At 37.0% G+C, this 23713-nt stretch overlaps 1 protein-coding gene across 2 annotated transcripts in view; it reads right to left on the bottom strand.

Moving 5' to 3' along the window:
• Nucleotides 1–23325, bottom strand: part of NMD3 (NMD3 ribosome export adaptor) — a 29834-nt gene extending 6509 nt beyond the window's left edge. Inside the window, exons 1-11 of one of the 2 annotated variants that reach the window (XM_055308440.1) lie at nt 23170–23325; nt 22728–22783; nt 20923–21057; nt 18991–19087; nt 13380–13460; nt 12522–12650; nt 12154–12244; nt 4766–4844; nt 3980–4076; nt 1929–2046; nt 474–619 (exon numbers count right to left, since the gene is read on the bottom strand). In XM_055308440.1, the coding sequence (XP_055164415.1) occupies nt 474–619; nt 1929–2046; nt 3980–4076; nt 4766–4844; nt 12154–12244; nt 12522–12650; nt 13380–13460; nt 18991–19087; nt 20923–21057; nt 22728–22771 (1017 nt within the window). In that variant the 5' untranslated portion in view covers nt 22772–22783; nt 23170–23325. Of the gene's footprint in view, nt 1–473; nt 620–1928; nt 2047–3979; nt 4077–4765; nt 4845–12153; nt 12245–12521; nt 12651–13379; nt 13461–18990; nt 19088–20922; nt 21058–22727; nt 22888–23169 lie in introns of both variants that reach the window. The other variant, XM_055308439.1, reaches the window with a different exon arrangement.
• Between the last annotated feature and the right edge of the window lie 388 nt (nt 23326–23713).

Below are 23713 nucleotides of genomic sequence, written 5' to 3'. Positions count from 1 at the left end.
ACAAAAGAGGAAATTTGAATATAAATTATTTAAGTTTATATGAATGATAATACTTTGATTAGAAAAATGTTCCTATGTTTTAGGGATACATATTGCAGTATTCAGTAATTACTGATAACATAAGATACACTTATATTCAAAATGTTTGAAAAAAAAAGGTTTACTTATCATTTCGTCCCTCTATACAAAAGTAAAGCAAAGAAATGCTTTTTTCACAATAAACATTTTTAAAAGTTTTCAACATTAAAGAGAAAAAAAACTTATCAGTGTATGTCTAATAAATTTCATAACAATGGCCATGTGTAAAAACAAGTAACATACAAATATGGAATGCATTTGAAACCTAATGAAGTGTTAGATTTCTGTGGAACCAAATTTTGGAATTACCTAACAAACTATGAAACTGAAAAATACAAAAGAGGGACCAAAACAATTAAACTGGGGGGCAAAAAGATGGGCAGGATGGAACTTACCTTTTTGGATATCATTCCAGCACCTGCACTGCGTTTTAAATCTCGGACTATGCTGCACTCCATCACAATAAACTCCTCTAGTTGTTTGGGATGGCATAAACTATTGAAAGGGTGACTCCAGAAAGTGCTTCCATCAATATCCGCAACTAAGTATAAACATGGAACATCAAAAAATGAAGTATTTCAAAAGCCATCAAACGTGTCAATTAGGAAGACGTTGGTATATATGAACTGGCAAGCATGAGGTCGAGACCACAGTGGCAACTCTCTGGAGTACCATTTATTCCTATAAATCAGCCCCAAACTTCTCACAGCACAAGAAAAATTTCAAGTGACAGTAATATACTATTTTTAAGATTTTATTTATTGATTGATGAGAGGCAGAGACATAGGCAGAAGGAGAAGCAGGCTCCCTGTGGGGAGCCTGATGTGGGACTCGATCCCAGAACCCTGGGATCACGACCTAAGCCAAAGGCAGATGCTCAACCACTGAGCCACCTAGGTGCCCTCAAGTGACAATAATATTTTAAGTAGTTACTATCATCAGAACCCCATAAAGCCGAGTGCCTTTAGAATAAGATCAGGGTTCCTGGGTAGCTCTGTTGGGTGACTGACCCTTGATCTCAGCTCAGGCCTTGATCTCAAGGTCGCGAGTTCAAGCCCTGTGTTGGGCTCCACGCTGGGCGCAGTCTACTTAAAAAATAACAAAAAATAAATAAGATCAGATCCACTCAGTTGTATAGTTGTTTCATGTGCTAGCCCTTTAGAAAGGTTATCAGTCATCTTAGCTGCTTAAAAGCAGCTTTATTAAGGAAATAAAGTTCTACCTGACAGATATGCATCCCAAAACCGCAAAAGACCTTTGACTTACAAATTCTAATTGACGAGGATAATAAATGACTTTCTAAAAAAAATAAACTTGATTTTTTTGTATAACAGAAAACTTACATTACAGGAAAAACATGAAAAAGATCAAGAAATAGGAGATAAACCTATCCATATGAAATCTTCTTTAAAAAAGTTTTATAAAGGGAATGTTAAAAATTATGTGTAATAATGATAAAATTAGTTAAAATTCATATTTAAACTAAATGTTTTACTGCATTACAAGTGAAATGTTCCAAATCTTAAATAGCTGCTATACACTAAACTTGGCAATCAACTTAATTATTCACAAAAATTAAATGAGGTGAATAAGTCAATTTCAATAAAAATAAATGGACTAAACCTAGAAAATTTTTTGAGGTTCACAGAATTGTTTCTCCAAATAAAAAATACAGGAGTTACTTATCAAAAGCTTTAAAAATTCCAGTGTTTTTAAAGAAGTAAACAGCAGTAAAAATCTGAACTAGTTTTGCATAACAATATTACTGAGAATATCTGATAAAATTAGCAATATAAACTATTACTGCTTGCTGGATAAAACTGTCAAGACAAATATTTTCTAAGACTTACCTTGTAGTGTATTTGGATCTATGAGATGTATGGCGCTAGTTACTCGAATACACACACAAATCTGGTTCATATTTCCCAGGCTTTGTGCCAGTTTTGGAGATAGACAAACAACATTATCCTAGGCATAAGAACTAACATTTAGAGTGAAGCAAGTCCTAAATAACCATCTCCAATAAACACTCATCAATATAAACCAAGTGTATGTGCCCAAACCAAAACATTAATTCTATTAACAAAGGGCCTAAATCAAATCTTAGAGAAACAGAAAATAAGCTATTCCTTCTAAAGATGAGAGTATCTGTCTTAATAAAAATGCTTTAAAAGTATTTTTCCAGATCTCACTTACCAAGCTATTAAGTTTACTTCAATTTTATTCAAGTGTGAATGCTTACTGCTCTATGGCAATACAGTGTACATTCTAAGCAAAGTATTATAAACATGAAGGAAAATGATTTTCTAAATCTCCCTGTGCCTTTCAATAAAAAATAAATTTCAAAAGAGCCACGTTTCTCTTTCATGGCTACATGCACGAATACGCAATCAAAATTTAATGCCAGAAAGCATGTGTCCATGTGTACATTAGGAGATATTACCATGTAATTACCTGTTTTAAAACTGTATTAAAATACAAAAAAAAAAATCTTTGTTATATTTTAAGCTGTATCTATTCACAATCATAGGCTCCTCCACTAAATGGGCTGTGTATCTCAAATAGCACCTAGTCTAATACTTTGTTTCTAACTTAGTAAGAGTCTCCATGGATTAATGAAAATACTTTTACATTGTGCATTTATTCAGTTACTTGCATTAATCAATCCAAGTACTTAACCCATGGCCTAAAGATGGCATCATATCTAGATTCACATTTCCCAGGCTTTGTATCAGGAAAATGTTCACTGTTTTAAGCTCAGGCTAAATTTGGCCCACCACCCATTTCTGTAAATAAAGTTTTTCTAAAACATAGCTTTGGCTATTCATTTACCTATTGCCTATGGCTACTTATGTGCAACAGCAGACCTGAATACAAAACAGATTATATGGCCTAAAAGCAAAAATATTCATCATATGGTCCTTTACAGAAAGTAAAATTTGCCAACTCCCCCCTTTTTAAAGTAGGCTCCGTGCCCAATGTGGCACTTGAACTCATGACCCTGAGATCAAGAGTCCCATGCTCTACCAATTGAGCTAGCCAGGAGCCTCTGCTGACCCAGTATTAAGCTATCATTTTATCCTTGTTATTATACACTGCACCGTAAATTAGCAATAGTATCTTTAAAGCTTTAGAGTCAAGACCTAGGCACAAATCCTAGCTTCTTCATTTTGTAATCATGTAACTTTGGGCAAGTCATCTAACCTCCCCGGGCTTCAACCTTCTCATGTTCAAAATGATGAAATAATTTACCCCTTATAATGAGATATGAAGAAGTGAAATAGACTCAAATACTTAGATATTAACTTTATATGGAATGCTTCTAATAAACTATGGCATTTATCATTATTAATAGATATTGACACACAAGTTCCTATATGGTAGAGACCTCTAAATAATACCCTTAATACACTGCCTTCTATATAGTAGGTGCTCATTAACTATTCGTTGCATTTTAATTCATTTATATTTTTGAAGCAGGATTTTACCTTAATACAAGGAAATGATAACCTACTTTTAAGTATTTGATGTTTTTAAATCACAAAAATGATTCCATGATCTTATTTCCACAATACTGTTTAATTTCATCATGCCCAACTTCATTTTACATACATGCTTCAAAGTGGTTCACTGATATTTATTTTAATGTCATTTCCTGTATTCAAACTTTTCATGTGTCCACCAGGATCAAAATGAAAGGTATGCCAATTTGTAATTTTAAGTATTATTTTTCAGTATCTTTTTAACATGGGTGAATATGTCAGAAAGGAATTCTTTAAGAAGTTATTCTAAATTTTTAACCAATCCCAGAAGAACTCAGGAGCTAATAATTACATATAAACCAATTAATTACCTTAATTACTCTTTTATAGACATGGATTAATTAAACGAGAAAAAGTACCTTGCATATTGGAACAATTTCCACAGAAAAAGTGCTTTTGTAATTGTATGTGTTACTATGGATATCTTGAGAGATCAGTCTCTGTGAGGCTTTGTGTCTGTTAAGAAAAAAGGCTTATAGTAATAAAAAGACAAAGGTTTCTACTTATATAGTCTAGAGAATATCAATTTTTATCTAATCAAATCATCACTGTCCAAGGTCTGAAACAGCTTCCTGATGCCCACTATGGCAAAGCCTAATTTCATCCACTTACATTTTAAAACCTCCGCCAACCCAATCGCATCCTACCTCTTTTCAATTTGTCTACTCAAAACCTCTAAAACACGCACTTGGCTCAGACCAAGGTAGTCTATATACAGCATCCACTGAAAGCCACATTAATGTCCACCACAAGTCTTTGTTCACACTTATCTCACCTTTCACTATAAACCCTATCTTAAAACTTCCCATTTTAGGAGCTTAAGCCCTTTTTCCATGAAGCTTCTCCCCAAAGCCCTCTAACTCCATCTTTCTTGTGTCTTATTTAAATACATTCAATCAAAAGTTTAGCAGTATAGTACTTATCATAGGGTGAGATCTAGCTCCCCAAAGAGATTCTTCTATATTCTTTGGCTAATAATTCCCATAAAGTGGCTAATCCAATAGATGCTTACTAATTATGTAAGAATTCCTACTACAATTTTAAATATTTTAACATAAGAGTAGTCATCTAAGCCTGAGGGATGGATATAATCTATATCCATTCCCAGCTCCTTGGACTTAATCACATTTAGATTCAGAACATACCTGCAGGGAACTGTACACTGAAGAAATTCTACCATTTTCTGAGCATGCTGTTTTGAAGAATAATAGAAATCCAAACCATCTTAAAAAAAAAAAGAAAAGAAAAGCCACATGAAAATAATTCTGCAGAATAAGATTCCCCTCTACTAACATAACTATATCACAAATTAAATGTGTAGTAAACAAATTATTAGGAAACATAAAAATATATCAATTAAGATTTAACAAAAGTATAGACAAACAAGGCAAATAATAACAAAAGAAAACAAGATTCACAATTTTAATTTCAGATAAAATAAAATTCAAGGTCAAAGGGGGAGAGAAATGGGGCGTCTGGGTGGCTCAGTCAGGTAAACATCTTAACTCGTGATCTTAGTTCAGGTCTTGATTTTAGGATTAGGATAGCCCAAACTGGGCTCCACACTGGGCATGTATCCTACTTAAAAAAAGATGAGGGAAGAGAAAAACCACGCAAAGAAGCATATTTTATATATTAATCTACCAAGAAGATAGCATGAATGAATCTACTAACACAGCACTAAGATGCAGAAAACAAAAACTATTAAAAAGAAATAGAAGTTAATAAATGTTAACACCTGCACAATCACTGTGGCAGACTAATATGAGACTATCAAAAACAAAATGACCGAGAGGATATTATGCTAAGTGAAATAAGTCAATCAGAGAAAGACAATTATCATATGATTTTACTCACATGGAATTTGAAGAAACAAAACAGAGGATCATAGGGTAAGGGAGGGAAAAGTAAAACAAGAGGAAGATAAACCATAAGAGACTCTTTTAACTATAGGAAACAAACTGAGGGTAGCTGGAGGGGAGGTGGGTGAGGGGATGGGGTGATGGGCATTAAGGAGACCAAATGATGTAATGAGAGCTGAGTGTTATATGCAACTGATGAATCGCTGAACTATATACCACTGAAACTAATAATACACTATATGCTAATGAATTAAATAAAATAAAATTTTAAAAAATAATTTAAAAAAAAACACCAAAAAACAAAAATAACTAAACTGATTAAAAATAGGAAGGACACATAAAACCTGAATAACTCTCATGGTTGATTTAACTGCAATTATAGAACATGGTCCCAATAATACTTTTTTTTTCATTTTATTTTTTTATTCATGAGACACACACAGAGAGAGGCGGAGATATAGGCAGAGGGAGAAGTAGGCTCCTAACAGGGAGCCCAATGTGGGACCCGATTTTCCCTGGACCTGGGATCGTGCCTGAGCCAAAGGCAGATGCTCAACCGCTGAGCCACCCAGATGTCCCAAGAATACCTATTTTTAAAAATTCATAGAACATTCATAAAACAATCACATACAAAGATTTTTTTAATTTCAATAAATTCTAAACAGTATAAATTATTAATATTACCTGATCACAATGCAGTGGCATCAAAAATCAGTAACAAAGGGAAAATTAAAAGCACACCTACCTGCTTTTAAAGATACTTATAGAAATTCTTATAGAGATACTCTTTCCAAACAACTCCGCTAACTAGTAAAATAACTCAGAATAGTCAAAACCAAATTCTGAAGATGAACAGAGCTGTTGGGAACTTATACTTCCCAGTTTCAAAACTTGATAACTTTAGTCAAGACAGTGTGGTATTAGCATAGGATAGATATACCGATCTATAAAACAAACTTGAGAATCCAGAAGTAAACTGTGACATTTATAATCAATACATCTTTGACAGAGGATCCAAGGAATTCACTGAAAAAAGGATAGGCTTTTCACTGGGAAAACAGGATATCTACAGGGAGAAAGATGAATTTAGACACTTATCTCACACCATGCACAAAAATTAACACAAAGGTTTAGATCCAAATTTAAGAGCTAAAACTATAGGGCAGCCTGGGTGGTTTATCGGTTTAGTGCCGCCTTCAGCCCAGGGCCTGATCCTGGAGACCCAGGATCAAATCCCATGTCGGGCTCCCGGCATGGAGCCTGCTTTTCCCTCTGCCTGTGTCTCTGCCTCTCTCTCTCTCTCTCTCTCTCTCTCTGTCTCATAATTAAATAAAATCTTTAAAAAAAAAAAAAGAGCTAAAACTATGTAACATATGAAGAAACGCAGAAGAAAATCTCTGACACTGATAAACAAGAGTTCTTAAACATGACAACAAAACCCTAATGGATATAAAAGAAAAAAATTTACGTATTACTTTAAAATTTTAAACTTTTGCAATTCCAAAGACATCACACTTCCTGGCTTCAAAATACAAAGCTACTATAATCAAAACAGTTTGATAATGATATAAAGACAGTCGTAATAACCAATGCAACAAAAGAGAGAACCCAGAAACCAATCCATCCATTTATCTAGGGTCAACTAATCTCCAACAGGGTGCTAAAAATACAAACTGGGGAAAAGATAATCTCTTCAAAAATGGTATTGGGAAAACTGGATTCCACTTAATACAAAAGAACAAAGTTGGGCCTTTGTTTTACACCATTCACAGAAACCAACTCAAAATGGATTAAGGAATCGAATATAAGACCTGACACTATAAAACCTCTAGAAGAAAACAGAGGGGGAAAAGCTTCATGACAATGGTCTTGGTGATCATTTCAGGGATACGATACCAAAAGTACAGGCAATAAAAACAACTGGGACTACATCAAACTAAAAAGTTTCTGCACAGCAAAAGAAACAACAACACAGTGGAAAGGAAACCTACAAAATGGGAGAAAATATTTGTAAACCACATATATCTGACAGGGAGTTAATTTCCAAATATATCAGGAACTCCTATAATTCAACAGAAAAAAAAATAACCTGATTAGTTAAAATATTTTTGTTTTAAAAAAGGGCAGAGGAACTGAACAGACATTTCTCTAAATAAGACATATAAATGGCCAAAAAGTATATGAAAAATGCTCAAGGTCAAAATCATCAGGCAAATGCAAATCAAAACTACAATGAGGTATCACTCCATACTCATTAGGATGGCTATTAATAAAAAGTAAACAAGCATTAAGGAAATGTAAAACCTGGAACTTTGTAGACACCAGTGGAAATGTGAAATAGTGCAGCCACTATGAAAAATAGTATGGAGGTTCTTCAAAAAACTAAAATAGAACTACCATGTTCCATTAATCCCACTTCTCAGGATTTATCCAGAACTGAAATCAGAATCCCAAAGAGGTATTAGCACTCTCATGGTTATTGCAGCACTGCTCACAGTGGCCAAGATCATGGACATTTGGGGTTGTTCCTACCACAAAGGAATGGATAAAATGTGGTATGTACATGCAGTGGAATACTATTCAGCCTTAAAACAACAGGAAATTCTGCAATATGCCAATAACATGGGTGAACTAACATGGGTGAACCTTCAGGACATCATACTAAACGAAAATAAGCCACTCACAGAAACACAAATACTACATGATTCCATTTATAAGAGGTATCCAAAATACTCAAATTCGTAGAATCAAAAAATGGAATGATGACTGCCCATGGGGGAGAGAAGGAGGAAACAGGAAGTTACCAATTAATGAGCATAAAGTTTCAGATAAGCAAGATGAATAGGCTCTAGAGAACTGCTGGTACACTGTATTTCTAGTCAACAATAATGTATTATACACTTAACAATTTTAAGAGGGAAGATCTCATGTTAAGTGTTCATATCACCATAAAAAAAAAGGACAACATTAAGAAAATGAAAAAACAAGCTATGTATGGGCTAGGAGAAAATATCTGCGAGTCATATATAAAATGAGGAACTAGTATCCAGAATAATAAAAAAAAATTCTTAAAATTTAGTAAGACAGAAAATCCAAATAAAAAATGGACAGATGGGGATCCCTGGGTGGCTCAGCGGTTTAGCACCTGCCTTTGGCCCAGGGCGTGATCCTGGAGTCCCGGAATCGAGTTCCACGTCGGGCTCCTGGCATGGAGCCTGCTTCTCCCTCCTCCTGTGTCTCTGCGCCCCCCCTCCTGTGTCTCTGCCCCCCCCATCATAAATAAATAAATAAATCTTTAAAAAAATAAAAAATAAAAAATGGACAAAAGATCTGAATAGTTATTTCAACAAAAATTTACAGAAATGGCTAATAACCTCATGAAAAAATGATCAACATAATTAGTCATTAGGAAATGCAAATTAAAACCACAAAATGAGGTACCACTTCATACTACTCTCTAGAATGACTCTGAACAAAAAGAGACAATGTTGGTGAGATGTAGAAACTAACCCTCAAACACTGCTGATAGGAGCGTAAAGTGATACAGCCACTTTGGAAACAGTCTGCCAGTTTCTTAAAAATATAAATATAAAAAGATATATAAAAGAAATATAAAAACATAAATTTGCCATATGACTCAGCTATTCTACACCTAAGTATATACCTAAGAGAATAAAAGAGCTGAGATGTTTGCCGAAAATAAAATATGCAACGTATAATAGGATAAGGTAGCTATAAAACCAATACATATTCGTGAAAATTTATAAACTTCAGGATATTTATTAGAAACTGAAAATAAAGGAAGCTTCCAATTAATAAATAATAAATAAAGTCTTTGAATTAATTGAAAATTAGCAATGCATGAGGTCTAGGTGGCTCAGTCAGTTGGGTATCTGCCTTCAGTTCAGGTCCTGATCTTGGGGTTCTGGGGTCAGGACCGCATTGGGCTTCCCTGCTCAGTAGGGAATCTCTTCTCCCTTTCCCCGTGCCCTCTACCCACCCTCCAGGTCAAGCACTCTCTGTCTCAAACAAATAAATAAAATCTCTTAAAAAAAAATAAAATGAAAAATAAAAATGCAATGAAGTTGCAATCCGCAATAACAAATAGTGCAGAACAGTCAAAAAAAATAACTAGAAACATTTAAAAATCTTTATGAGGAAACTATAAAATGTTTCACTGAAGTACAGAAAAGAAGTGAATAAAGATTATGCACTAAGCAGGGTTCTATTCTGCATAGATAATTTAATCTTCGCAATAATCCTGAGGTAGGTGCTATTACCATTCTTTCTAGTTTATTGATGGGAAAACTGAGGCTCAGAGAAGTTAAATAATTTGCCTAAGATCACACAGCGAAAAAACTGGTGGGACAGAGTTCAAATCCACAAAACCTGGTTCCAGAATCCATGTTCTTATTAACTATCACTCAAATCTTCCAAAAAAATTAATAAGGGAGCACATTATTATATAGTTTACATACTGTGGTAGAAGCAGTGGGACAAAATAAATCAGAAGGAAATCATGTATATAAAAGAATTTAGTGTATGTAAGAAAGGAGATAGTTCATATCAGTGGGAAAGGATAGACTGACCTCGGAAAAACTCCGACTGGTAAGCTTAAAAATTCGAAAATAATTTACTTTTAAAAATACAATAGTGGGAGCATAGAAAGCTTTCCAATATAAGACACAAAAGTTATAAGACATAGTTATATAACTAAAAAATAATTCCCACATGTAAGGGAAACCAATGCTATCACAATTTTTATTTTGTATTTTTTTAATTTTTTAATTTTTTTTTTTTTTTGCTATCACTATTTTTATACAGAATGCATATTATAGCGGTGCCTGAGTGGCTCAGGTGGTTAAGCATCAACTCTTGATTTTGGCTCAGGTCATGATTTCAGGGTTTTAAGACTGAGCTCCATGTTGGGCTCTGCACTGTGTGGAGCCTGCTACGATTCTCTCTTTCCCTCTGTCCCTGCCCCACAAAAGAGTAAATATATACTATCTTGTTTTAAGGGGTTACCTCTGGGGACAACAAATAGATAAAAGGAATATAGAGGTCTTTTATTCATATACATCTATGTGTGAATTTTTACTATTACTATTACTAGTAAAAGTAAATAGTAAAATTTTAACAATTTTAAAAAACAAATTTACAAATAAACCACAAACAAACAATTCATCTAAATCAAACCAAGAACTAGTAGGGAAAAAAATATAGATTAAATTCTCTGGATTAAAAAAGGGCTGTTAAACTCACAATATTTTTGGTTTTGAAAATGATTACAAAAGCATGTCCCAGAATGTATCCAAGTCTTTTGCTACAAAAAACTTGAGTATATTTCTGCCACGTGATGAAACAGAGTAATAGTGGTTTGCTTTCTTAGCTAGAATATTTGGATCTACTTATCCTTGAAAGAGTTACTCAAAACAGAATGACTCAAAACAAAGATGTATTTTTGCCTGGTGGCTAGCCGCAAATAGCCAAGGCTCTATGTTGACTAGGCAGCAAAGGTACCTTACCCACTAAGATTATTCATTAAATTGTGTTTCACCAATTTAAGGGCTCCTGGGTGGCTCAGTTGGTTAAGTGTCTGCCTTTGGCTCAGGTCATGTTCTCAGGGTCCTGGGATTGAGTGCTGGTGGGCTCCCTGCTCAGAAGGGAGTCTTGTTCTCCCTCTGCCTCTGCGGCTATCCCCCACCAGCTCCTGCTCACCCTCTCTCTCTCTCTCAAATAAATTTTAGAAAAAAATAAATTGTGTTTCATCGATTTAGATTATTAACCTTATGTCTACTGGCAAGGCACTCAGGTCAATACAAAGCTTAAGAGATTTTCTTTAGGTGACATCACTACATACATCTCCCCCCATTTAAAGATCCAAGACCACACTTTTCTAAGTACTTTCCCAAGACATACAAGATGTGAGTAACAGATCAGTTGGTAACAGTGGAACACCCAGTTTTAAAATGAGGAGTCGACCTAAGAATTTAGTCATTCCTTCAAGAACAGGTATCTTTAAATCTATACTTTAAGAGACTAGGAAAACAACATATGTACATGTTCACCAGCAGCAAGTACCATCTCAAAATAATAACCTTTAACAAGAAACTTAAGAGTCTGCTTAAGAATATTTGTTTTCTACTATTAGAGAAATATACATCATCTAATATGTATATGATATCAACAGTAAGATATAATATGCAAGTTTTAAATTCCACTTTTAAGAAATCTAACTATATCATTTGTATATCAAAACCAAAAATATTACAAAAGAACCTACAAATCTCAAAAATAATTTTCTTCCAATGAAAAACTGATCTCTGCATAAAACAATTTTTTGATGAATTTTCCATCATAATACTTTTTTTATTAATGCAGTTACTGGTTTACTCATCTAGTAGCTACTTAGTGTAAATGTAAGTTAAAACAGAAAAAAATTAAGAATTCAGTTCCTCCATTGGACTAAACACATTTCAAGTATTCAATAGCCGTATGTGGCTAGTGGCTACCATATTGGACAGTGCAGATAAAGAACCAAGATTTTTTTCTTCCTAACAAAAGAAACTGTTCTTTTGGACAGTACTATTCTAGATATTATCAATAAAGATAAGACCTTTTAGATGGACTAATTCTGCCCTAAATTCAAATGCTTTCAAATTTTAACTCACCATGAATCTCTTTGATACGAAGTGTATTCTGATGCATTCCATATTTCAAAATCAACTGTTCCAGATAGTAGAAAGTTTTTTTGTGCAAAGTCTAAACATAAATGCATTATTAGATTAATAGATGAAATGTAAAAAAGAAAAGGCCATCTATTGCTATAGCACATTGATTTTTAAAACAAAAACAATCTTTAAAGATTATCTAAAATATGATAGTGATCTATTTTTAAAAGTAAATGTTGCAAAAACCTGGACTATCCCTGGTTCCTCAAGGATGTGAAAAGGGAAAGGAGGAGGTTTTACTAACTGTTTATAATTGACAAAGATGAAATACAAGATGAAGGATTCACTTATCATCCTTCTCTCAATACCTTTTGCCTTACTTGAACCACAGCCTTCCAGAAATCCTTAGCTTCTACTCTGTGGCAATCTCCACACATCTGAGGCTGAACAATATAATCTACCACAAACACCTGCTGAAGGATAGCACCATTCATCACCTGATATGGGGGAAAAGGAAAAAAAAAAAATCACATTCCTTTCTTCGTTTTAATAAATATTTAATATTTAAAGTTAATATTTTTTTAAAGTTAATATTTAACTTAGTCTTTTTCCATGAACGTTTTGAGGACATCAACAATAAATCAATTAAATTAAAGGTCATAAGAATAAGTTAATCCTATTTCAAGAAAAAAATAAGTTTGATTTGTAGGATAAAATTAACATTTCATATTTACCTCTAGTTAAAGTGGTTGTGAAGAATAGTCTTTGAAGAATTTGTATATCTATATAAAATTCTAAAAATAGAAGATATTCCTTAATTGTTCCCAAACATAGCCAATCATCAGAAACCATCTAGGCAGCTTTTTAACAGATTCCTGGGTGTCACGTCCAGATGGATCCAGTTCGATTCAGTTACTGTGAATTATTATGATGATCAACCAAGTTTGAGAAACACTGCCTTATTAGCTCATGCTTTTACTTCCATCTTTTTTACTAATAAAAATAACTCTGAAAAAGATTACCTTACCCACTAATCATGAGCAATGGCTGCTTTGGATCATCTGGCAGATGACCAAAAAAAAAAAAAAAAAAAAAAAAACCTCAGGTTAAAATTAAGAGTGTAATCTCTCCTCCTAAGCTATTCAAGCCCTAAGATAACTTACCAATATCCCCTCATTTTCACTACCTACACTTCAGACATGCTGAGAAAACTGTATACAGCTTACCTCTTTCTGAATTGTCAGTTTAACTTTAAGTCTCTTAGAGTGGGGCTCAGTCCAGACGAAACCTGCATCTACAAGCCGTACCTTCAAAAGAACACAACCAAAAAGAAACTTAAGTTCCCACTTGAGAAAAAAGATGAAAAAACAACTCATTAGCAGAGTTCAGAAGATGTTTAAGGAATCTGTGGTTAGCATCATTACTCTACAACAGCAGTCAAAAAAAAAAAAATTATCATCAGAAGTATGGCAACAAAAAGAGCAATAAAAGGACCATCTAAGGACTACATTAATGCAACTGGTATAATTCAAGCAAAAATATAAGTGTCTGCGTAGGAAGAAATCCTTTTCCCTAAAAAAAATACTTTTTTTTTTTAATGGAAATTATACTTTTTAGAAGAAAGCAAAGATCTGGTGTTTAATCATCTACTAGAAATCTCATAAACAAAAGTTTCTACTTGGATTATTCTATCTATATTAAGTGTTTGGCTTTTAAAAAAAGGCTTATCAGAGGGGGTCTCATGCTGAACACTGAATCCACAATGGTAACTCACTGATATATCAGCAGAGGTCAAAAAGTTTGCTATACGTGAGGATCTCAATGTAGCTCAATATAGCTAAAATGGGTGTTTTGAGGAAGAGGGAAGAGGAACAAAAATGGAGGTCATTTCATTAATTTGGGCAGGAGTTGCAGGTGAGTTGAACTGAAAGGTGCTGCTACTCATATCTTTTACCAGTAAGTTTTATCAATAACTGAAATCCCTCCAAAATCTCAACTCCAAATATCCCACTTCTTGACTCCCACCTCTTAACATTCCAGCTCACTTTTCCAGTTCCTGAGCACCAAAAATTCTTCAACCTACTGCAACCTACAATCTATTCATCCTACCACTTTTCACTATCCATCCCTCCTACCTCCTTTTTCTACTCACTTCCATCAAATGCTAGCTTAAATGTCAAGATCATCAAAATCATTCTCATGCATACACTCAATTCCCTTGGTCCACTCTCATTTCACTTTGCCATTGCTAAATCACTTTGTGCCCTATTCTATGCCTTACCTGTGCAGCCGATGAGGCTAAAGAAATAAATACACACCATGCTAGTCTTTAAATTTCTAACAGTAACCTTTGCAACAATCATACATCATTCTAGTATATTCTCTCTCCCACTCTGGAGGAGTATTTCATACCTTCCCTTCTCTCCTCAAGTATCTAATAGTTTTTCCTTCATAACTCCTCCCCAGGCTTTTGTTTTCTCAATTAGAAAAAGTAATCAGAAGATTTCCCAGAAGCTCCTAATTACAAACATTTCTCTATTACTACAGATAACCTGTCCTAGCTCCTATTAAGACCAAACTTAAGAATGCCCCATTAGAGAGCCAAGACCTTATTTTGTTCCACAAAATACTCCAGGGTCCCAAAATGGTGCCTGGGAGAGAGTAAGTACCAAATACTTGTTGATATTCTTCCACTACTATGCTCTATCTTCTCTTTTCCACTCCTCAAGGTCATCTCACAGTCAAGTATTCTGTCTCTGTGCAGTTTCACAGATTTTTCCCTCTGTACTCAACTCCCAGATAGCTTATAAATATACTCTAACATCTCATATCCTTTTTAAAAATGTTTTATTTATTTGACAGAAAAAGAGTGAGAGCACAAGCAGAGGAGTGACAGAGGCAGAGCAGGGAACCCAATGCAGAGCTTGACCCCAGGACCCTGGGATCCTGACCTGAGCAGAAGGCAGACACTTAACCAACTGAGCCACCCAGGCACCCTTAACCTCCTACCTTGAGAAATGGGTCCCTTCCCTTTTTTCCCCCTCTACCCACTATCCTATTTCTTTCCCTTTACTCAAAAAAATTATCTCTACTTGTTATCTCCAATTCCTGTTCTCCTATTCTCTCATTTTCATTCAAATTAGGTCTTTATTTCCACCACTAAACAGAAATTGCTCATCAAAGTCATTAACGATTTTCACATTGCTACATCTACAGAATTTGACCCATTAGCTGCAAATTACATAGCCAGTCACTTCCTTTGTAAAATACTTCCTTTACATTCCAAGACACTACACTCATCTAATTTTTCATCTACCTTACTAGCAACTCCTTTTCAAGTCTCCTTTGGTTTACCATCTTCTCAAGCTTTTAAGAGTAAAAGACCCCAGGATTTAGTCCTCAAATTTCTTCCCTTCTCTATCTAAACTGCCTTGGAAATTTCATTCAATTTCACAGCTTTAAAAACCATCTATATTCCAATTCATCATCTCCAGTCTGGATCAATGTTTATTTATAAGCTGCCTACAATGTCTACTTCTATGTTTAATGGACATCTAAGTACCACTATGAGATAGCTCTAATCTCTCTCACACTGATCTGCTTCCTCTTGAAGTCTTCCCTACCTTACTAACAGCAACTCCCTCCTTCTGGTTGATTGAGTCAAGAACATGAAATCAAATAATCCTTCTACTCATCTGTCATATACATACATTCAGCTTCATCGGTAAATACTACTGACTACCTTCAAAGTAGATCCAGACTGTTCACTTCTCACCACATCCACTACTGATCCAAATAGCATCATTTCTCATGATTACTACAATCACTTCCTAAAGGTCCCCACTTCTACCCTCACCCCCATTTCCCTCATACGTACTCTAAACATAGCTGCAAGGGATCCTGATAAATCATAAATCTTTCATCATTTTACTACTCTACCCTATACCCTCTATACCCATTACACTTGGAGTAAAAACCCAACCTCTGTGACTTTCCACAATTGCTGTTTTCAACCCCCACTACTTTTTCCCTCCCCACTCCAGGCTAACCTCACAGCTATGCTCCTGCCTCTAGCCTAACTCTTGTTTTCTCTACCCATAATTCTCTCTTCCAGATTTCTGCACAGTTCCTTCCCATACTGCCTTTAATGTTTACTCAAATGTCACCTTATCAGTGAGGCCTTACCACTCTATTTCACTTATTTGAGTATACCTGACATATAATGCTAACCCCTCTTATTTATTTGTTTGTTTATTTCCCCTCTATTTTAAATCAAACTCTTCCCTATGCAGTTCTTATCCCCTTCCTGGTTTATTCTTCTACAGAATTTAGATATTTCAGTGGCTAATCCTACAACCAGAATAACAGTTACCTAGACAGACATGTTTGACTCTGTCATTCACTACTATATCCCCAACACCAAAAGCAGACTGGCACAGAGCTGACACTTAATATAACACTGCTTGAATGAACTAATGAACTATTAAGGCTCCCCAGACATTTGACAAAAGCCAGAAAGCCAGAAGTATGACAATGAGACCAAGTTACACAAAAAACTGACTCCAGAGACAAAGTAGGAAACAGAAGGAAATTTTTTAAAAACCTATTATCATATCTTCAGAAAAACTCAACAGAATGCATTGCTATTGTAGGGATGTAAAGTGGTACAGCCACTATGGAAAACAGTATGGAGGTTCTTCAAAAGGTTAAATATAGAAATACCATATGATCCAAAAATGCCACTACTAGATATTTACCAACAAGAAAACAAAACCCTAACTCGAAAAGATATATGCACTCCTATGTTCACTGCAGCATGATTTACCACAACCAAGATACGGAAGTAATTTAAATGTTCATCGATAGATGAATGGATAAAGATGTGGTATACAGAGAACGGAATATTACACAGCCATGAAAAGGATGAGACCTTGCCATCTGCAACAACATGAATGGATCTAGAGGATATTAAGCTAAGTGAAATAAATCAGACTGAGAAAGACAAATATCACATGATATCACTCATATGTGGACTCTAAAAAACAAATGAATAAACAAAAAGCAGAGTAAGACTTATAAATAGAGAACAAACTGATGATTACCAGAGGGAAGTAGACTGTGGAGATAGGCAAAATGGGTAAATGGAGTGGGAAATATAGCTTCCAGTTTTGGAATGAGTAAGTCACAGGGATGAAAGGTAAGCACAGACAATACAGTCATGTAATAGTGTTGTATGGGAACAGATGGTAGCTATACTTGTATGCACAGCATAAGATGTCAAATCACTACATTGTATGCCTGAAACTAATTTAACACTGTGTCAACTACACTCAAATAAAAAAAAGAAAGAAAGAAAAATAAAAAAGAAAATGAATGCATCAAAAACATTAAGACTGGGGATCCCTGGGTGGCGCAGCGGTTTGGCGCCTGTCTTTGGCCCAGGGCGCGATCCTGGAGACCCGGGATCGAATCCCACGTCGGGCTCCCGGTGCATGGAGCCTGCTTCTCCCTCTGCCTGTGTCTCTGCCTCTCTCTCTCTCTCTGTATGACCATCGTAAATAAAAAATAAAAAATAAAAAAATAAAAATACACTGTTAAAAAAAAAAAAAATTAAGACTGTGACAAAGAGGGACGCCTGAGTGGCTCAGTGGTTGGGTATCTGCTTCTGGCTCAGGGCGTGATCCTGGCATCCAGGATTGAGTCCCACATTGGGCTCCTTGCATGGAGCCTGCTTCTCCCTCTGCCTGTGTCTCTGCCTCTCCAGGCCTCTCATGAATAAATAAATAAAATCTTAAAAAAGAAAAAAAAAAAAGACTGTAGTAAAGACCCTGGAACATAAATATGTCACTGCTGGAACAAAAAAACAACCAATATAGAGACCAGAAGACAAAGTAAATCACCAAGAACACAGAAAAAAAGACTGAAAGGTTAAAAACAATATAAGGGGAAAAAGACAAAAGTTTTCAGCCAGAAGGGCCAACATTTGACTAACAGAAATTCCAGGGAGGAAAAAAAAAATAATAAAGGAAAAAATTTCAAAGAACTATTACATGAAATTTTATCAGAGCTTAAAAGAGAATCTGAAGACTTTCAAACCAAGAGTCCATTTCAATTAAAAACATACATGGTGGGGGCAGCCCCGGTGGCTCACTGGTTTAGCACTGCCTTCAGCCCAGGGTATGATCCTGGAGACCTGGGATCGAGTCCTGTGTCAGGCTCCCTGCATGGAGCCTGCTTCTCCCTCTGCCTATGTCTCTGCCTCTCTCTCTCTCTCTCTCTCTGTCTCTCATGAATAAATAAATAAAATCTTAAAAAAAAAAATACATGGTGGAAATGAGTCAGTCATAAATTTTAACACAAAGAAAACTGAAAGTGTTATGCAGAGAGGTAAAACAGGCTAAAATTCTATTTGTTTTTTGGAGACCCTGATGCACTGACTTTAAGCAACAGGCACGAGTATTTTCTTTCTAGAGCAATACTGAAAATAAAAAGAAACTGAATATCATAGCCCTAATATTATCATCTTCTAAATTATGTTTAGTGATGGTTTTATATAAATATTTTCAGAAAAAAATTATTGCATATGAGACTCTATAAACAATGAAAAAAGTTATTCTACATTAAATCTTTTAAAACAAAAAAGATTTTCATTTCCATAAAAAAATAATATACATAACTTTAAAAATGAGCAGTTTGTAGTAGGATGCTTACCAATGTTAACATTTATGTTATTTTTGGAAAACCTACTCATAGAGGATTTTCTAACAATAAGAGATTAAAATATAAAGATAAAAACACATATCCACAAAAAACTTATTTTAAAACTGACTGACCTACCTTACTCAGAGGGGCTTTGATTCTTTTCAAACACAAAGCAAGAAGTTCCCTGGATTCTAATGCACATGGTACCCAAGTTCCAGGCGGCTGGAAATATCTAAGAAAAAAAATATCCTGAAAACCACCATCTCCCAGGAAAAACAAAAATTTCACTGTGAATCTGTGGATATAACACTGATGATTAATCAGATATAGTAATTCCCAAGACTGATATGCAGCATTTAACCCAAGTATATTTAATAGTTCCAAAAAACTTTCAACTGGCTTAATTAAAAAGTGAAATCCTAGGTATATTTGAGAAAGCCAATCTGAAATGATGTATTACAAAGGACTTATTACTTCAAACACCAGCAAAGAATTCCAGTGAGGTCTGACAAAATGCTTAAGAGTTCCTTGAAGCTATACTCTGAAAGGTAAGAAATCATCTTAAAATGGCATTAAAATGGTTTATAGTAAACATCTAAAATGTTTGAGAATTGATTTCTCACACACAAAAAAGGTATAGTAGTACCTCATACCAAATATCAACAGTAGTTCAGACTGTTCATCTATTCCAAGTCTCTTCCCAAATTTTAAATTGTAAAACTTGTTTTTAAATCTTACATAAAACCTAATTAAATTAAATTTTCAATCCCTGGACAAATGCTTTTAAGATCTTTAATCCAGCCTGCTCAAGACTCAGGACAGTGCCAAGCATAGGAAGTGCTCAACAAACGTTTGTTAAATACATAATACTTCTAAATACACTATACGAGTGCTTGTTTTTGCTATACTAGTTAAGTGAATGTTCTTTCACTTTTATTTATGAATTTATTTTTATGTAATCTTTACACCCAACATGGGGCTCAAACCCACAACCCCAAGATCCAGAGTTGCAAGTTCTACCTACTGAGCCAGCCAGGGACCGGATTCTCACTTTTAAAGGTTAATTCAAAAACCTTATACAGGTCCTTTTATTATAAGGATGCTTTTGGAGTCAGAAAGGGTTTTATCTACCTTCTAATAAAGTGCTTTCATTCTGATGGGGAAATTAAATTAAGGCTTAGAAAGGTTAACTGGCAGAGTTTCAAAAAGTTAGTTTGTGAGAAATCCAACACAAACTAAGTCTCCTGATTCTTTGTCCAGTGCTTTTTATTTCTACTCCACCATGCTTTAAAGTACAGCAAGTAGCTGTAATTGATCAAGTATCATACTTGCCACAAACTTGCAAACTATAAACTCCCTGAAACAGTACAGAAAAATTTCATGTGCTTGTATATACGTATGTTTTAAGTATGTTTTCTGAAAAGGTAGTTTCAAATTCCCAAAAGGATTCATGAACCATTCCCCCTACCCCTCTAAAAAAATTAAGAACCACTAGAGCCCTAACCCATCTGGGAAATCACAGGCAATTAGCTTTATATGGTCACTGTCACTAGGCAGGTTGTGTTACTCAACAGCTAACTATAATCATTTAGTTACATTGGATTTTACCAAGATTTTTAAAACACCTTGCTAAATTATTTAAAACATTAAAACATAAAAGGTTGTTTATCATACAGAGCTTCTGGTGACTAAAATGAAAAAAAAAAAAAAAAACCCTCATGATAATAACAGTATTATGTCCTTAGTGCTTATGCTTTCACTTACCCTTAAAAACCCAACTCAATATCTATTAACTGTATACACCAAACCTATTAAACCCTTATAAGACTAAAAGAAAGTAGATTCAAATACATTTGCACTAACTTTACCAGATTATCAGGGTTCAAACTAGAGAAGTACACTACAAAATTGCAAATCCTAAAATGTCTGGCAACAACATAAATAAAAGTTAAATCTCAATTATGTGTGCTTTAGTCTATGTACCTCTATGTCACCTCAGCATATCCCAGTTGCTCTCATACATATAAAACTCAACTTTAAGTAACATAAAATAGTACCGCATCATACCTTTGACATTGCTTGCAGAAAGATATAGAGACCTGTTTCGGAATTCCTTGGCTGATGTCTACTTTACTTCGCAAACAGGCCACACAAATATTGGCAGGATTTGGACTGATTGGGACACCACACTCACAGCACAAGCTTAAATAAACAGAGCATAAATTTTTCAAATTAGGTTTCATAAATGCACTGGTTGTTAAACAAACAAAAGCCTTCAGGGGAGGCCATATCTTTGCTTAAAAAAACACAAAAACAGGGCAGCCCAGGTAGCTCAGCGGTTTAACGCTGCCTTCAGCCCAGGGCATGATCCTAGAAACACGGGATCCAGTCCCACATCGGGCTCCCTGCATGGAGCCTGCTTCTTCCTCTGCCTGTGTCTCTGCCTCTGTGTGTGTGTCTCTCATGAAGAAATAAATAAAATCCTTAAAAAAAAACACACACACAAAAACACAAAAACACCTGGCAAAATAATCTTCAAAGATGCTGTAGATAAAGTAGCACCTTGGAATACTGCAGCAAAAAACCCAAGGATGGCTATAATTCCAAAAATCCTCAAAGTATGGTGTTGTCCAAAGGGTCAAGAGAGAGTCTAATAGATCTGTTAGAATAATCATCACAGTTCTATAGTCCGAAGACATTTTTCTTTAGGGAGCCAGTATAGAACTGCCAAAACGTAAACATTCAGAGTGGAGGGGAGCCGGGGTGCTCAGGGGTTTAGCGCCGCCTTCAGCCCAGGGCCTGATCCTGGAGACCCGGGATGAGTCCCGCGTCGGGCTCCCTGTGTGGAGCCTGCTTCTCCCTCTGCCTGTGTCTCTGTCTCTGTCTCTCTCTCTCTCTGCGTGTCTCTCATGAATAAGTAAATAAATAAATCTTTTAGAAAACAAATAAACGAGTAGAAAAATTGTCAAAGGATGGGAAGAGTATCAGGGCTAGCGTGATTCTGTATAATGGACTGGTGTCATAACTCTAGGTGTACTGGGACAGGAAATGTTTAGCGATCGCTGATGTTGTCCCAAAGAAATGTTTTAAGATTTTATTTGTTCATGAGAGACACACAAAGAGAGAGAGGCAGAGGGAGAAGCAGGCTCCACGCAGGCAGCCCGTCGCGGGACTCGATCCCAGGTCTCCAGGATCAGGCCCTGGGCTGAAGGCAGGTGCTCAACCGCTGAGCCACCCAGGTATAGACCCGCAGGTATAGAAATGTTCTATAATCCATGACGTTCTGTAGGGTAGCGGCCGGGCCCATGGGGCCACTGAGCACCTGAAACCTGGCCGCTAGGACTAAAGAGCTTATATTTAATTTTATCTCATTTTAATTTCTTTACATTTAAATAGCCCCACGTGGCTAATTACCACATGGCACAGCTCCAGGGGAGAACGACGTAAAGCGAATATTTTAACGCTCTTAAATCAGCAGGTGTTTACTACAACAAACTTTCCAACTAAAAAACGATCCCGATGGTCTCAGGAAATAAAGCTTTCCACTTAAGAATTCCCCTCAAACAGAACATAAAGACTCCTAACTCTGGGAAACGAGCTAGGGGTGGTGGAAGGGGAGGAGGGCGGGGGGTGGGGGTGAGAGGGTGACGGGCACGGAGGGGGACACTCGACGGGATGAGCACTGGGTGTTATTCTGTATGTTGGTAAATCGAACACCAATAAAAAATCAATTTATTAAAAAAAAAAGAATTCCCCTCAAAAAAAAAAAAAAAGGCTTTCCTCACAGGCAGCAAGTTTCAAAGACTCACTTCAATATTTTTACATTTAAAGGACCGGGGTGGGGGTGGGGGTGGGGGTGGGGTACGACTCACATGTGTCCGGGGGTGCGGTCGGCGGAGTCCGTCAGGTACTCCATGTCTCCGCACACCTTGATGCAAAGACAAAGAACGGCTTGTGGGGTGTAGGTCCTTGGGTCTATTCACCTCCGCGCAAACCTCCCGTCTGTGGACACGGCGGCCACGCGTCGCAGAGCTGCCAACGAGAGCCAGTCGCACGCGGCAGCTCCTTGGAGCCCAGGGCACCGCGCGCTTCCCCAGGCGCCGCCGCGGCCCGCGCACCGCTCCGCGCCCCCTCAGCGACCCGCGACCCGCGACCCCCGACCCGCGCCGGGCGGCTGCGGCCTCCCGCCCACGCCGGCCCACGCCGCACGCACGCACGCGGCCCCAGGCCTGCCCGAGCCCGGGGGCTCCGCCCTGCTCTTTCCCTCCAGGCCCCCCCGCGCGCCAGCAGCCGGATCTCGGCCGCGGAACCTACCGAGCGCTCCTGAGGCAGACCCGGACTGGCGGGGCGGCCGCGACCGACAGCCCCCGCGGCCCCCAACGCGGCCACCACCGCGGCCACCACGGCCGGCTCCCCGGCAGCCAAGACCTCGCGAGAGAAGAGCCCGCACTCCCGCGGGCCGAGAGCTGGAAGTTGAGGGGGCGGGTGGGGGCGGAGGCGAGCGGCGAGGGGCGGGGCTGCGGCCCGGGGGCGGGGCGAGCGCGGGAGGGGCGTGGCCTGCCTCCGCCTAGCGCAGGCTTTCCCGGGGGGCGGGGACGGGTCACCCCAAGCTAACCTCGCCCGGGTGTGTAAATCGCTGCTCGGACATCCTGAGCGGAGCTTGCGTGCTTCTTGGTTGAGCGATTATATGAAAGTTGTCTCTAAACACAATATGCAAAGACACAACATGCAAAGAAATTAAACTCCGTCAAGGGCGGTGTCCTTGTCTCTTTTGTTCCTATCATTTGCCCGATGCCCGCTGCGCCCTAGTCAAATGCGTATTTGTTGAATAGATGCACGAAAGAAAGAGGAGTCCCAG

This window comes from Nyctereutes procyonoides, unplaced genomic scaffold, assembly GCF_905146905.1.
Source record: "Nyctereutes procyonoides isolate TBG_1078 unplaced genomic scaffold, NYPRO_anot_genome, whole genome shotgun sequence".
Lineage (NCBI taxonomy): Eukaryota > Metazoa > Chordata > Mammalia > Carnivora > Canidae > Nyctereutes > Nyctereutes procyonoides.
Note: the sequence above shows the minus strand (reverse complement) of the source record. Positions and strands in the feature narration are given on the sequence as shown.